The sequence below is a fragment of the Salvelinus alpinus genome, chromosome 27 (genome assembly GCF_045679555.1).
Source record: "Salvelinus alpinus chromosome 27, SLU_Salpinus.1, whole genome shotgun sequence".
In the NCBI taxonomy this organism is placed as follows: Eukaryota; Metazoa; Chordata; class Actinopteri; order Salmoniformes; family Salmonidae; genus Salvelinus; species Salvelinus alpinus.
Window position 1 is genome coordinate 41618832 of NC_092112.1, and position 16102 is coordinate 41634933.

Consider the following 16102-nt stretch of genomic DNA (forward strand, 5'->3'; position numbering starts at 1 on the left):
GTCTCTCTGTCACGCCCTGACCTTAGAGATCCTTTTTATGTCTCTATTTTGGTTGGTCAGGGCGTGAGTTGGGGTGGGCATTCTATGTTTTGTTCTGTGTGTTGTATTTCTATGTGTTTGGCCTGGTATGGTTCCCAATCAGAGGCAGCTGTCAATCGTTGTCTCTGTTTGAGAACCATACTTAGGTAGCCTGTTCCCAACTGTGTTTGTGTGTAGTTGTTTTCTGTTTTGTGTATTGCACCATGCAGAACTGTTCGTTTGTCATTTTGTCATTTTTTTTGTTCAAGTATTCGTATTTATTAAAAGGTATTATGAATACTTACCACGCTGCACCTTGGTCTTCTCCTTCTCCCGACGACGTTCGTTACACTCTCACTTGATTAGAACATTCCCACGACAACATAGACATGGAATCACTGGTCACTTTAATAATGGAACACTGGACACTTTAATAATGTTTACATACTGTTTTACTCATTTCATATGTATATACTGTATTCTACTGTATTCTAGTCAATGCCACTCTGACATTGCTCCTAACATTTATATATTTCTTAATTCCATTATTTTACTTTGAGATTTGTGTGCATTGTGAATTGTTAGATACTACTGCACTGTTGGAGCGAGGAACACAAGCATTTTGCTACACCTGCAATAACATCTGCTATATATGTGTATGTGACCAATAACATTCTATTTGATTTGTGACCTGTTGTCTCAAGGAAAGGGCAACCAGCGAAGAACAAACACAAAGTAAACACAACCCATATTTATGTTTATTTATTTTCCCTTTTGTACTTAAACTATTTGCACATCGTTATAATACTGTACATAGCCATATGACATTTGAAATGCCTCTATTCCTCTGACATTTTTGTGAGTGTAATGTTTACTGTTCATTTTGATTGTTTATTTCACTTTTGTTTATGATTTCACTTGCTTTGGCAACTTAAACATATGTTTCACATGCCAATAAATCCTTTTGAATTGAATTGAGAGAGAGAGAGTGTGTGTGTGTGTGTGTGTGTGTGTGTGTGTGTGTGTGTGTGTGTGTGTGTGTGTGTGTGTGTGTGTGTGTGTGTGCGTGCGTGCGTGCGTGCGTGCGTGCGTGTGTGAGCGCGCCCGTGTGCATTCAGGTGTTTGGGGTTGTGGTCCTCTCCTCCTGCCTTTCCTCGCTGCAGAAAAGTAGAGTGCTGTAACATGAATAGTTAGATATCTCATATATGAGACCCCTCTGTAGACCCATTCAAATTCTAAGAGTTACATCAGTAGCCCTGTTGTAGCCTACTACCAATCAACTGAAGACAATAACAATCAACGAAAGCGCCTTGTCTATAGAGAAGTGAATAGACAAGTCGGAATATGACCGGGCATCTCGAGGTGTTTGCTGTTGATTGCGGTGATCCGTTATCTCTACAGAATTCCAATAAATCTCTCTCTTTCTCTTTCTATCTCTCAATCCAGCAGCTGCACTCACCCACACGCCTCGCCTGACGCTGCGCGTAGACTTCCATACAGATGAAGGCTGGAAGTCACGCACTCCTTGACGTAGCGAGAGACCGGTTGCAGTGCCGCTCCGTCTCCGAAACAGCGCAGCACGTATTGCGCAGCGTGACTGATGCTCAACTCCCCCCATATCCGCCAATCCAGCCGGTAAAATACCGTTATCCTATAAAGTGGGAAGAAAAACGACGAGAAGCTTCTCATTTTATTCTACACCGGAATCATACCGGCAATCTGGTGCACGCACTGCTCTCTTCCCCCTCCCTCTCCCTAAACCGGACTCACCCTCCTCTACATCAACATCCCCACCGGAGATGACTCGCGCACGGCGTCGAGATGCAGTGCTGATGTAGCGCTGTGCTGATAATCGCCGTTCTAGAACTCACCTGCTTGTAGCAGCAGGCAACCGTTTTTTTTCCCGAGCAGCAAATTGCAGAGAATATAGTTGTGATTTAAATGGTAGCGCTTTTCAAATGTCAGTTCATTGATTCTATCTAAACAGACACAGATAAAGACATGACAACCGCTGGAACCGCTGAGGAACCATGTCCCTGGTTATCTTCTCAACCATTCCGCAGCCAGGAGCATCAGTGTGACCACTCAGTGAGGAGCCCAGAAGATCAGCACTAACGTGACGGACAGGACCGAATATAGTCTACATCATTCTTGGGTCCCACCTACCTGAAACAGCCTAGTTCGTCCACTGTCATCACTGACTGACTGTAGGCTAGGGCGTACTATTCTGCTCTACTCTGTCTCTCTTTCCTGGCTCTGTTTTCTACAGAACCGCCAAGACATCCATTGGCTCACTATACGAGCACAACACCGCTTTTTCAAGTGAATTCGTCAGCCCTTGATTTATTTTGACAGTGTACTGAGGTGAAAACGCGCCTTTTGCCTTCTGTGTTCATAAATTCAAGGCGCAACGCATTCAGAACATAAATTAATCAGCACCCGGGTTGGAGCGGCAGCGGCGTTCGGTGATCTATCTATGCACGCGAGTTCCGCCTCGCCAACCTCCTTCCTCGCCCCGGAAAGGACTTCTCGCCTTTGAGAGCTGGAAATGTTGAGATTAACGTAAAGGATGGACCTAATCATTTCTGTTTTGGGGCTCCTGACGCTGTCTCTGGAGGGCATCCGTTGCCAAGGAGTGTACGGTAAGTGTGCCTTATCCTCCCACGGGTTGCAACAAACGTGATCATGACCTTGTAAAATAATTGCAACCGTACTATCTACCTGGCAACATAGCCTATATACACATACCCTCCAATGCTTTCTCCATAGAATCATATAGTGCTGATGTTGCACGGGGTGTTGAATTACATTTTATAGACTGGTGAGTGACCCGCGCCAGGTTATTGAACAGAGAATATATCACAAACTGTCTAATTCAGATCAAATCCTTCACAAATTATTCGTCTAAATATTGATTATCATTCACAGTCGATTAAGTCCCTCCGTTGTTAGAGTCGATGTGGGTGCATATTGAGGGCCGTCTATGTATCTTAACCTATTAAGTATAATGTTTTACGTTTCTAGATTCAGACAATGTGACCGTCACATTATTGCGTTAAGCGTCTCCTAACAGTCATCAGTGAGCGAGTACTGTTATGTATAAACTTTTGGTATTCACCAACATCAATGGTATTCAAATAATGTATGAGCAGAGAGGGTCTATCTATCGATCTCTCCTTCTCTCTCTCTCTCTCTCTCTCTCTCTCTCTCTCTCTCTCACACACACACACACACACACACACACACACACACACACACACACACACACACACACACACACACACACACACACACACACACACACACACACACACACACACACACACACACACACACACACACACACACACACACACACACACACAGACATCAGTTCAACTTCTAGTTTTTATCTACATTTGTTTGAGTTGTCAACTAACGTGAAATCAACAAAATATTTCACTGTCAGTAGATTTAGGTTAAAAGTTGGGTGAAAAAGAAACGAAATTCCCTTACATAGATTCATTTTTGGAAATCCAATCAGTTTCCCATGTTGATTCACATAGAGTTTTTCGGTTTAAATGATGTGGAAACAAGTTGATTCAACCAGCTTTTGCCCAGTTGGACAGGAATGTGCAAACAGTGGCACTGACTGATGCTGCCTTGGCTGAATAAGCATGTGTGTTGAAAGCAGTGGGGCTCTCACTGCTCTGCGGTAATAATATGAATCATAGGAGCCAGTGGAGCCACCTCACCTCCGATCTGGATACATGGGGACAGACAGCACTGACCTACAGCTGTTGCTACTAGTGGCAATGACCTGAGAGAAGATTGTAGACCAGAGAGAAAGCTCCGGTCAGATCCAGGGTTTAAGACTGCCGATGCTGGTGGTGATGCTTTACTACCAAGCAGGCATGCTAGGTACTAGTGGCATTATCCAGAGCCAGTGAGGGTCGGTCAAACTGAGGGCTTCAATAGAGACTGCTGATGGGGATGTAATACATGACATTACCAAGCAGCCCCTGCAAGGCCTCATGGCATAATGTGTAGAATATCACCTTGGGAGGGTGTCCCGTGAAATGGTGATATGCCACTGATCATATGGTCAATGCTACTAGTGCATTGTACTACTTCTACTGCTGTTGACCAATGAGGAAGCTGCAGACTATAGGGGGTCAAGTAGAAACGGGTGATGGTATAATAATATTATGGCGATGCAGTGCCGAGCTGCCATATTACCCATATTTTGGTACCATTCCATAGATTTTGTTTCATCCAATGCCTATAGTGCTGGAAGGTGGATTGAGAGGTTTGCTAACTGGAATGGAAGCAGGACACACCTGTTGATAGAGGGTTATGACGTTGTACTAAACATGCAATAAGGACCACTTCAATGGGCTTTGTTCACAGTCACAGCAACACACAATTATTCAGTTGTTCACATATATATTTAGTGAGATGCTTTATGCTTGTACATACGATTCTCTTGCGCTCCGCTATGAAATGTATGGCAGTATCCCACACACTGCCAGGGTTGGGCATATTGGCTTCTTTTCTTGTCACATTTGCACATGTGTTTTAACCAGATATTACATAGGGCTGCACGATATGGGCAAAAAATCTACACTGAACCAAAAATGAACTTAACATGCAACAATTTTGAAGTTACAGTTACAGTTCATATAAGGAAATCAGTCAATTGAAATAAATGCGTTAGACCTTAATCTTTTGATTTGACAAGACTGGGAATACAGATAGCTTTAAAAAGAAAAGTAGGGTCGTGGATCAGAAAACCAGTCAGTGTCTGGTGTGACCTCCATTTGCCTTATGCAGCGCGACATATCTCCTTCGCATAGAGTTGATCAGGCTGTTGATTGTGGCCTGTGGAATGTTGTCCCACTCATCTTCAATAGCTGTGCATTTGCCCACTGAAATCGGTTACGACGCCGAACTGCAGTCAGGTTAGTAAGACCCTGGTGAGGATGACGAGCACACAGATGAGCTTCTCTGAGACGGTTTCTGACAGTTTGTGCAGAAATTATTTGGTTGTGCAAACCCACAGTTTCAGCAGTTGTCCGAGTGGCTGGTCTCAAATGATCCCGCAGGTGAAGAAGCCTGATGTGGAGGTCCTGGGCTGGCATGGAAAAACGTGGTCTGCGGTTGTGAGGCCAGTTGGATGTACTGCCAAATTCTCTAAAATGACGTTGGAGGCGGCTTATGGTAGAGAAATGAACAATCCATTTTCTGGCAACAGCTCTGGTGGACATTCCTGTAGTCAGCATGCCAATTACACATTCCCTCCCCAAAAATTGACATCTGTGGCATTGTGTTGTGTGACAAAACTGCACATTCTAGAGTGGCCTTTTATTGTCTCCAGCACAAGGTGCACTTGTGTAATGATCATGCTGTTTAATCAGCTTCTTGATATGCCACACATGTCAGGTGGATGGATTATCTTGGCAAAGGAGAAATGCTCACTAACAGGGAAGTAAAAAATGTGTGCACAACATTTTAGAGAAATAAGCTTTTGTGCAAATGGACAATTTCTGCAACAAAAAAAATTCAGCTCATGAAATATGGGACCAACACTTCACATGTTGCGCTTAGATTTTTGTTCAGTATAATTTAGATATTTTTTTTACTAAATATTGCGATTTGACTTGCAATGTAGATCAAAACACTTGGGTGAACTGTTTGAATCATATAAATAGAATGATACATTAAAAAGCAAAGTGGAAAGCAACATCATTATTGTTCAGAACAATCTCTTGACTGCATTTGACCTAATGTTGGGAACAATCTGTTGACTGCATTTAAACCAATGTTAGGAACAAGAGGGAGAGGGACTGCAGTTTACCTAATGTTTGGAACAATATGTTGACTGCATTTGACCTAACAGAACAGCATGCAAACGTAGCTCTTTACATTCATACCTGTATACAGGTTGAAAATGGCAGATTTGGACACTGATAAGCGCCTCAATTGGAATGCAGTGGATGTCCAGTAACATGCTATACATGACGTCAGAGCTTCACAGCTCTGTATGGGTTTTGACTGGCAGCCGTTCCAAACTTGAGCACTGTGCGTGACAAGAAGTTGCCCCCATCCCTCCCGCTTATTGGGCAAGTTATGCAAACGTTTTGTTGTCTGAATTGAGGGAAATGCTGTAAATTACAAAGGAATCTATGTATTTTTAAAATATGAATTGCCATGTGTGTTAAGGTTGTCGTAGTCGTTCTCCTCCTCAGACGAGGAGGAGCATGGATCGGACCAAAATGCGGAGTAGTAGGTATTCATGTTTTAATGAACAAACAACAAACACTACAAATTACGAAACTCTACAAACGTGACTAACCTGAAAACAGTCCTGTGTGGCCCAAACACTGACACAGGAAACAAACACCCACAAAACACCAGTGAAACCCTGGCTGCCTTAGTATGACTCTCAATCAGGGACAACGATACACACCTGTCTCTGATTGAGAATCATACCAGGCCAAACACAAAATCCCAACATAGAAAAACAAACCTAGACCAACCCACCCAACTCACGCCCTGACCAACTAAAACAAACACATAACAAAGGAAAACAGGTCAGGAACGTGACAGAACCCCCCCCTTAAGGTGCGAACTCCGGGCGCACCAGCACAAAGTCTAGGGGAGGGTCTGGGTGGGCGTCTGTCCACGGTGGCGGCTCTGGCGCTGTTCGTGGTCCCCACCCCACCATAGTCAACCCCCGCCTCCGTGGCCTCCTCCCAATATTCACCCTCCATGTCAATCCCGCTATTCCAAAAGGCAGTAACAGACGGGGTAGCAGTTGACTGAGGGGCAGCACCAGGATAAGGGGCAGCACCAGGATAAGGGGCAGCACCAGGATAAGGGGCAGCACCAGGATAAGGGGCAGCACCAGGATAAGGGGCAGCACCAGGATAAGGGGCAGCACCAGGATAAGGGGCAGCTCCGGACTGAGTGGCAGCTCCGGACTGAGTGGCAGCTCCGGACTGAGTGGCAGCTCCGGACTGAGTGGCAGCTCCGGACTGAGTGGCAGCTCCGGACTGTAGGGCAGCTCATGACTGTAGGGCAGCTCATGACTGTAGGGCAGCTCATGACTGGAGGGCAGCTCATGACTGGAGGGCAGCTCATGACTGAAGGGCAGCTCATGACTGAAGGGCAGCTCATGACTGAAAGGCAGTTCTGGCAGCTCCTGACTGGCTGGCGGATCTGGCAGCTCCTGACTGGCTGGCGGATCTGGCAGCTCCTGACTGGCTGGCGGATCTGGCAGCTCCTGACTGGCTGGCGGATCTGGCAGCTCCTGACTGGCTGGCGTCTCTGGCAGCTCCTGACTGGCTGGCGTCTCTGGCAGCTCCTGACTGGCTGGCGTCTCTGGCAGCTCCTGACTGACGGACGGCTCTAGCGGCTCCTGACTGACGGACGGCTCTAATGGCTCGGGACAGACGGGCGGCTCTGAAGGCTCGTGGCAGACGGATGGCTCAGATGGCGCTGGGCAGACGGATGGCTCAGATGGCGCTGGGCAGACGGATGGCTCAGACGGCGCTGGGCAGACGGATGGCTCAGACGGCGCTGGGCAGACGGATGGCTCAGACGGCGCTGGGCAGACGGATGGCTCAGACGGCGCTGGGCAGACGGATGGCTCAGATGGTGCTGGGCAGGCAGGCAGTTCAGACGGCGCTGGGCAGGCAGGCAGTGCAGGCAGCTCAGACGGCGCTGGACAGACGAACAGTGCAGGCGGCGTTGGGCAGACGGCCGACTCTGACCTGCTGAGGCGCACAGTAGGCCTGGTGCGTGGTACCGGAACTGGAGGCACTGAGCTGGAGACACGCACCATAGGGAGAGTGCGTGGAGGAGGAACAGGGCTCTGGAAACGCACTGGAAGCCTGGTGCGTGGAGTAGGCACTGGTGGTACTGAGCTGGGGTGGGAAGGTGGCGCCGGATATACCGGACCGTGAAGGAGGACACGCGCTCTTGAGCACCAAGCCTCCCCAACCTTACCAGGTTGAATGGTCCCCGTAGCCCTGCCAGTGAAACCCTGGCTGCCTTAGTATGACTCTCAATCAGGGACAACGATACACACCTGTCTCTGATTGAGAATCATACCAGGCCAAACACAAAATCCCAACATAGAAAAACAAACCTAGACCAACCCACCCAACTCACGCCCTGACCAACTAAAACAAACACATAACAAAGGAAAACAGATCAGGAACGTGACAATGTGAAAACCTTACACTGTAAGATCGTATTCAATAATTTAGCTGGTACTGTTGGCAATAGAACAAGCTTTCAAATGATGCTTACTTTTATAAAATAGCATTTTTGGATTGCTTAAACAACAACGGTAATTATGTGAAGGCAGGGATGTAGGGCTGTATTCCAACCAAAACTACTACAAGTGTGCTCGCTCTAGTTCCTCAACAGCAAATCTAGGAGAGCTAAAAAAAAAACACCTTATAGTTGAAGACTCTTCTTAGAGTCAAAAAAAGTGCATTGAAATGACTTAGGAACTGTGTACACTTTGGAGAGGTGTGAGTCCATCAGTTAGACCTTTCTTTCAAACCCTTGTCATTTGTTTGGTCTTATGTTGCACTTACCCCAAGTTTTCCACAAATGTTCTTATCATGTTACTGAATATATCCAGAGAATTTTCTGATTTTGTTATCAACAAACGTCGCAAAAAGTACAGTTCATGTAAAATGCACATAAAATCAACCATGTAATGTTTCGATTCAGTCTTGTCAGGTGAGCTGCTATGTCCTCAGTTTGAGTCTAATCATTTCCCCATAATCTTCAAACTGTTCCCTTTAAATTGCTACCATAGTAATGCATATGCTTTCCATATTTCTTTTGTAAGAAACATTGAAATTTACCTATCCATATAGGCCAATTCCCACGAGTGTAAGGAGTTTAAAGTGGATCTAACAGCGAGGTGGAGGAACTGCGCCGCTTGAGTGAGGGGGCGGGGCTTAGTGTGTGTGTGTGTGTGTGTGTGTGTGTGTGTGTGTGTGTGTGTGTGTGTGTGTGTGTGTGTGTGTGTGTGTGTGTGTGTGTGTGTGTGTGTGTGTGTGTGTGTGTGTGTGTGTGCGTGTGTGCGTGTGTGCGTGCGTGCGTGCGTGCGTGCGTGCGTGCGTGCGTGCGTGCGTGCGTGCGTGCGTGCGTGCGTGTGTGTGTGTGTGAAGCAGCCGAAAGAGGAGACAAAAAACTGAGTAAACTATAAAAACGTCACATGCGGCTGACTCATTTCAAAATATTGCATGCGATAGGAATCTCTTGCGAAATGGATATTACACATGTCAATATTGCGATATCGATGTGAATTCGATTGATTGTGACGCCCTAATATTACAGTAGAAAGGCCTATTCACTATTCAAGGTATAACACTGTCAATATGCCATAAGGCCAATTACCTAATCCCAGAGATACACAAGCGATCTCTTTCTTACCATCAGAATTAATCAAACGCATACCATATCAAAGCTATTGCCTCATAGCATATGCCATACATATGTACATCAACAGGCACTCATTAAATAAATCATGTCCCGTAATGCTCCTTACGCTGCATAGGGAGACTTCCTGCGTAAAACTACAGGCCTGCAAATTGGCGTCAGCACTGAACAGCAGCCCTCGGTTGAAGAAAGAGAGAGAGGAACAGATGAAATTGTTTGTGATCTTGTCTCTTTCAGAGAAAGGAAAGGGGAGAAGAAAAGGGGTGCTGACCAACCAGATCTCCCCACGTCCCTCTGTCCTTCCGTCTTCCCAGGGCTTTCTACACATCTGTCTGCTAGGGCTTGTGGTTCAGTGGCTTTCTATGTGTAGGGGCAGAGTTTAAGGCTCATTTATATTGACATCCCCCATTGGGTAATGAGATATCACATGCCTTCAAGAGACAGTGAGAGAAAGTGTGAGAAAGAGAGAGTGAGAGAGACCAAATATTCTTGGTGGCTTTTTAGGAAGATCCAAAAGGACTAAGACCACTAAAGGCTCTTAACCCCCTATCCCCCCTCCCCCTTAAGCTTATAATAAGACAACATGTACGTGCCCTCCCCCTTAAGCTTATAATAAGACAACATGTACGTGTTCATGCCCTGCGTGACCGCATCAGAGCAGTAGCTTGTGGCAAAGACTTCATGTGATGTGAGCATACAGTATAGTGTAGATCATGCTTGATTATGTCGGAAGGAGCCTCTGCCGAAATACGCTGTACATGTTCAAAGCAGTATACAATATACAGTACATACAGAATGGGGATGGCTCCAGAGAAATGGGTTGAAATGGGAGGGTTTTTTCCAGGGTTCAAAGTCAACATTTATATTTGATAGATGCAAAATGACAATATGCAACATTCCATTGTTTGGGAATAGGAAGTATACGGGAACCATGCATGGCATCATAATACATCATAATGATGCTAAACGGACACTAGTGAGGAATGCCAACAATGAGTAGGATGATTATTTAAGATGATACAAGACATATTGACTTGTTACCAATTTCTATGTTTGTATTAATATATATTATTCTCTGTTCCATCACATATATTCACATTCTGTACCAGTTTAACAAAATGCATGGTGCAACACATGAACATGACGCTTGTTTAGATACTACTGTACACATCATTCTATTCACTGTAGTATTCTGTTGCCATTTTAGATGTCAGTCCGACTCTGTTTCGGGGTCGACATGATCTTGTAGCAGTCTGAGATGATTAAATGACTCTGCCAGAATCATTATTGAGGGCTGATGAAGGCCGGTCAGAGCTTCAAAGCTGCAGGCCACAGAGGTCTAAAAAGACACTACACTACAAGTAATACTGCTGTAACATCTGCCCCTCCCCCCCCCCCTGTCAGTTTCATTCTTATTAGACCAGCGTCAAATTTGAGGGGAATCGTGGATTTTGTGATAGAGGCACCACATTTCACACACAAGTCCTTATAAGTGTATTTAGCTATTGTGCCATCACCAGGGCTCTAAAGTGCGATCAAGTTGATTCCGTTATTTTGGGAGCAATGTGCACCTAGGAATAAAATCTCCCAGATAATAATTGTTGTAATGATACGTCTTCACTGTGCCGTTCTGAGTGCAGCCTTTGCACCATAACTTCAGAGAAAACGTCTTGCTTCTAGCCCAACCACGTCAAAAGATCTGACCCATATAACCAGAGCAGCATTTTTATCTTCCTATAGCGGATCGCAGGTACTGCATTCTACATTCATAAACCATGTTGTGGGCCTGTTCTAAAAGTACTCTTGTGCTGTTAACCATTTATTTACACTTTTGTTTAGTCATGTTACCACATTAGCTAACAACCTGGTAGCTTCACCAGTATATCCAAACATTTGGGGGCAAGGAAGGAAAGGAAAAGAGATAGCTTCTTCAATAGATCAATGATCGTAGCAACGGATGAATGACGGAGCTCTTGCATGTCTTTATCACAAACCTGGCATTTTTTAAGAGACAGTGTACAATTTTCCTCAATAGGAAAATAGTGCTTTTACACAATGTAGAAACCTTAAATTTCACAAATGACTTTGTAATTTCAATGACAGGTATTCCTATCAACATTATGACTTTTATAATAAACTATTGTCTTTACAATGTTACATATTAGTTTCTAGGGCACAAAATGTGCTAGAATTCTAGGATTCATATTGGCCCAATATAGGCAGTAACTCAATCAATAAAAAAACTGTATTTTCTTGTGCTCCTAAATCATATCTGGTGCTCCTAACTTTAAAAATGTTTGATTTATATTACCCCCCTGGTGACCATTTCCAATATGGCCTCCAACCAGCTCCATAGGGCCATATTAGACAGGAGTCACACAGCCATATCTCCATAAATAATACGAACAACAATTTTAAAGCATACATATGGCATATTCTCCACACCACCTTAAACATGTTAAGCCATCACTGGGATTTATTTACCAATGATTTATGTGTATGCAGTACACTACCGGTTGAGAGAATGCCAAGAGTGTGCAAAGCTGTCGTCAAGGCAAAGGGAGGCTATTTGAAGTATCTCATATCTAAAATATATTTTGATTTGTTTAACACTTTTTTTGGTTACTACATGATTCCATATGTGTTATTTCATAGTTTTGATGTCTTCACTATTATTCTGCAATGTAGAAAAAAAAAGAAAAAAAAACCTTGAATGAGTAGGTGTTATAAAACCTTTGACCGTTAGAGTGTATTTAAGCAATAAGGCCCGAGGAGGTTTGGTATATGGCCAATATACCACCACTGGTGTGTATTCATGGATGCCAAGGTAAGCCATGCTTCCCAAAAAAATGAATGAAAAAAAACCCTAGTTAAATAAAGGTTAAATATAAATAAAAATAGCCAATCAGCTTGGAGCTAAACTGAGTGAGCTCAACTGTGAATGATCCTAGTGCCCCCAAAAAACGGTCAAAGGAAGGCAGTTTGGATTTGGCTTCACACCACCACATTTAAAAGCCAAATGTCATTAACAGAAAAAAACTTGAGTTGTTGCACCTGGTTGTGGTGTTGTTCCCAGGTGACTAGTTAGCAGTGGTGTAAAGTACTTAAGTAAAAATACTTTCCCTGACACCCAAAATTACTCGTTAGATTTTGAATGCTTAGCAGGACAGGAAAATGGTCCAATTCACACACTTATCAAGAGAACATCCCTGGTCATCCCTACTGCCGCTGATCTAACACCTACTCATACATTGGACTCACTAAACACAAATGCATCGTTTATAAATGTGACCAGATTCAGGAAATTAGGCGTATGTCGCAAGTCACAACTTAACAGAAGAGCCATTTGAACGTAATTTTTAAAAAACAATCAAAACGTGTTTTTTGGCAGAAATGCCTTCTTGAACATGTAAACTTTCATGTGCCTTAATAACAAATGTGTATGCCATCTATAAATACAAATACAATTGTTAAATTACGAGCCTTGTTGGTTAAGCCACAGAAAAAGTTATCAACCTTCCCACTAGCCATGATTGCCTGAGAAAATGAGTGGGCTGGACATGCCGAGAGAGGAGTTTGGATTGGTCTGCCATAGAAGCTCGTCAGTCTGTGTTGGTAATCCTGTCGAACACGGCTTTTAAAAACATTTATTGTGTAGTGAAGCTACATAAGTGTGGCTCCACTTTCTGGAGGATCAAGTTTTGAAATCAGTGGAATTAGAGTTTGATAGCTAAAGAGATGGAGGAAACACCTGTCTCCGGATTACATCTTCAAACTAAGGGCAACTGTGGCATGGCATTCCTGACAGGGAGACGCGTCCATGCACGATGATGTATACAGGTAAGATAGTCTAGCGTTAGCTAGCTAACGTTACATTTTCAGATATTACACGTTTTCTCATTTTGACAGAAAGTGGTTTCCTTTCAAGCTAACGTTAGCTGGCTGGCTCCCTAGCTTACATTTACATTTAAGTCATTTAGCAGACGCTCTTATCCAGAGCGACTTACAAATTGGTGCATTCACCTTATGATATCCAGTGGAACAACCACTTTACAATAGCTGATGTTATTATTCGTTTCCTAGAGCCATTTGCTGTTCTAGTTAGAGCACCCTGGCATTGTTGGCACTGTTCATTGTTGTTTGACTAGCTAACTTTAGCTGGCTGGCTCATTAGCTAACATTATGTGACGTGTGTGAACTTACACTTTATTTTCCTAGCCAGGTACATTGTTAACCTAGCTAGCAAGCTATATGTCTTAAGCTAAAGTGTACTGCTAGCTAGCTAACGTTAGCTGGCTGGCTCCCTAGCTGACGTTAATCGTTTCCCAGAGCTGTGTGCTGTTCTAGTTAGAGCCTAATGTTAGCTAGCTAACATTGGACATGGTTGGTTAGCTCCCAGCACTGTGGCATTGTTGGCACTGTTCATCATTTAACTAGTTAACGTTGGCTGGCTGGCTCGTTCGCTAACGTTACGTGACGTGTGTACAACACCCATTGAATATGGCCGGTAAACGTCTGCAAAAAAAGTGTAATGCAATTGTTGCCAGCAGAGCTGGTTAGGCTGTTTTCATGTCATCCAGAGGTAAACAAATCATCGGCCAGAGCGTCAAGTGTGCTCTTCGAGAGTGAAACGAGATGGGTGGGGCTAAAGCTTAGGGTGAGGGTGTGAACGATGCTGAATGGGTTTAGACAAAGAAGAGCTCTTCACTAGATAGCAAGACATTCAAAGGCAATTTTCTCAAAGTGAGTTTGCAAGTTGATCAACTTTCAAAGCAGAATTACTTTCCCATTGTTCCTCAAATGCATTGTATGATATACCATTTTGTTTTCTGAGTCTCTACTTTTATATAATGTAAAAAACACTATTTCAAATTTTGCTGCATAAGACCGAATCCAGGTGGTGAGTCACAAATTAAGTCTGGGTGTTAGAGTGTGCCCCTCGCTATCCGTAAACATTTTACGTTAAGAAAATGGTGCTATCTGGTTTACTTAATATAAGCAATTTGAAATGTACCTTTACTTTTGATACTTAAGTATATTTTTGTAATTACATTTACTTTTGACACTTAAGGATATTTAAAACCAAATACTTTTAGACTTTTACTCAAGTAACATTTTACTGTGTGACTTTTACTTTTACTTGAGTCACCTTAACAGAAAATTACTACTTTTACTCAAGTATGACAAGTGAGTACTTTTCCACCACTGCTAGCTAGTGTCATGATGTTGGCCTGAGTGGGGGAAGTTTATGACCCCCATAAATACCTTTCTCCCTTTCCTCTCTCTTGACTCTACTGTAGGACTCTTGAAAAGCCTTTGTTAAACATATAGTCTGGGAACATCAAATGGTGGGGGGAAAGGAACCATATTTCGGTAATCCAACCAGTTGAAAATATGCGTTGGTACTTATTGAATATGATGCCAGATCAGTTGGCGTCTGAGACATTCTTACTAATGATAGGATGACATAAACTGTATCTCGGAAAGTCTACACAGATTCACATGAAATTGTTGTGCAATTTAAATGTTTAAATATGAAACTATTTGTGAAAAGATTAAATGTAATTTTAGCTTCCAAATGAGAGAATTGGGTTTTCATAAGGTTAAAGCTCTGCTCACTCAATGGCCCCGCCCATGTGAAGAGACATTGGTTATAAACTACGAAACACGCCCTTCTCTCCCCTCCTATATAAAGCCCTTGACGAAAATGTACCTGTCACTCCCTGACCATAGAGAGCCCTTGTTTTTCTATGGTGTAGTAGGTCAGGGCGTGACTAGGGGGTGTTCTAGTTTATAATTTCTATCTTGTGTTCTAGGTTATATTTTCTATGTTGGTGTTTTGTATGATTCCCAATTAGAGGCAGCTGGTAATCGTTGTCTCTAATTGGGGATCATATTTAAGTAGCTATTTTCCCCACCTGTGTTTGTGGGATATTGTTTTGTGTTTGTGCATGTGCACCACATAGTCACGTTTAGTTGTTCGTTTATTGATATATTTTGTTTTGTTTAAGTTTCTCTTTAAATTATATATGTGGAACTCAACATCCGCTGCGCCTTGGTCCCGTTCTTACGACAGCCGTAGGAGTACCTTTCTGTTCCTAGGACGTTAGGGCGACAGTCTTACGTTTAAAAGGGCACAGATAAGAAGCTGTTCCAAGGACGTGTGGACTTGAGGTCCCCGCGTTGAAAGGACAAAGACCACCTACAGAACTAAGCCAAGCTTAGAGAACCTAACGAAATTAGCTTCGAATTTCAATGTGAAGGTGACGACCTACACCCCGGAAGGATGAATTTTGACTATACCAGCCAGAATATAGCATGAGCTTAAAAGTATGGCAACTTGGTATGATCTTTGAACTCTTATTCACTCCAGAAGTGATCCCTCCTAGCCGTTGAGTTAGCAGCAGTCGCTAAACGTGGGCTAGGAGAGGACGGACAGAGTATCCATTCTACCACGTTCCAGTTCACCACTAGACATTATTCAGAGGACCAGAGATCCATAAAGGACAAACCGGCCTTCCATCTACCGAAGCGCAGCTCAGAGTAAATATTTATTGCATTCTCCTTTTTCAAATGGGCGGTTATTTAGAATGCATAAGATGCTGTATTTACGATAGCATAGCTTCTCCCTTTGTTACTC

General features: G+C 43.6%; 1 protein-coding gene across 4 annotated transcripts in view; it reads left to right on the forward strand.

The window, feature by feature from the left end:
• The first annotated feature begins 1396 nt into the window (after positions 1-1396).
• LOC139556583 (MAM domain-containing glycosylphosphatidylinositol anchor protein 2-like) overlaps positions 1397-16102 on the forward strand; it is a 362908-nt gene continuing 348202 nt past the window's right edge. For 2 of the 4 annotated variants that reach the window (XM_071370710.1, XM_071370711.1), the window contains exon 1: positions 1397-2660. In XM_071370710.1, the coding sequence (XP_071226811.1) occupies positions 2588-2660 (73 nt within the window). In that variant the 5' untranslated portion in view covers positions 1397-2587. The remainder of the gene's footprint in view (positions 2661-16102) is intronic. The other 2 variants (XM_071370712.1, XM_071370713.1) reach the window with 1 other exon arrangement.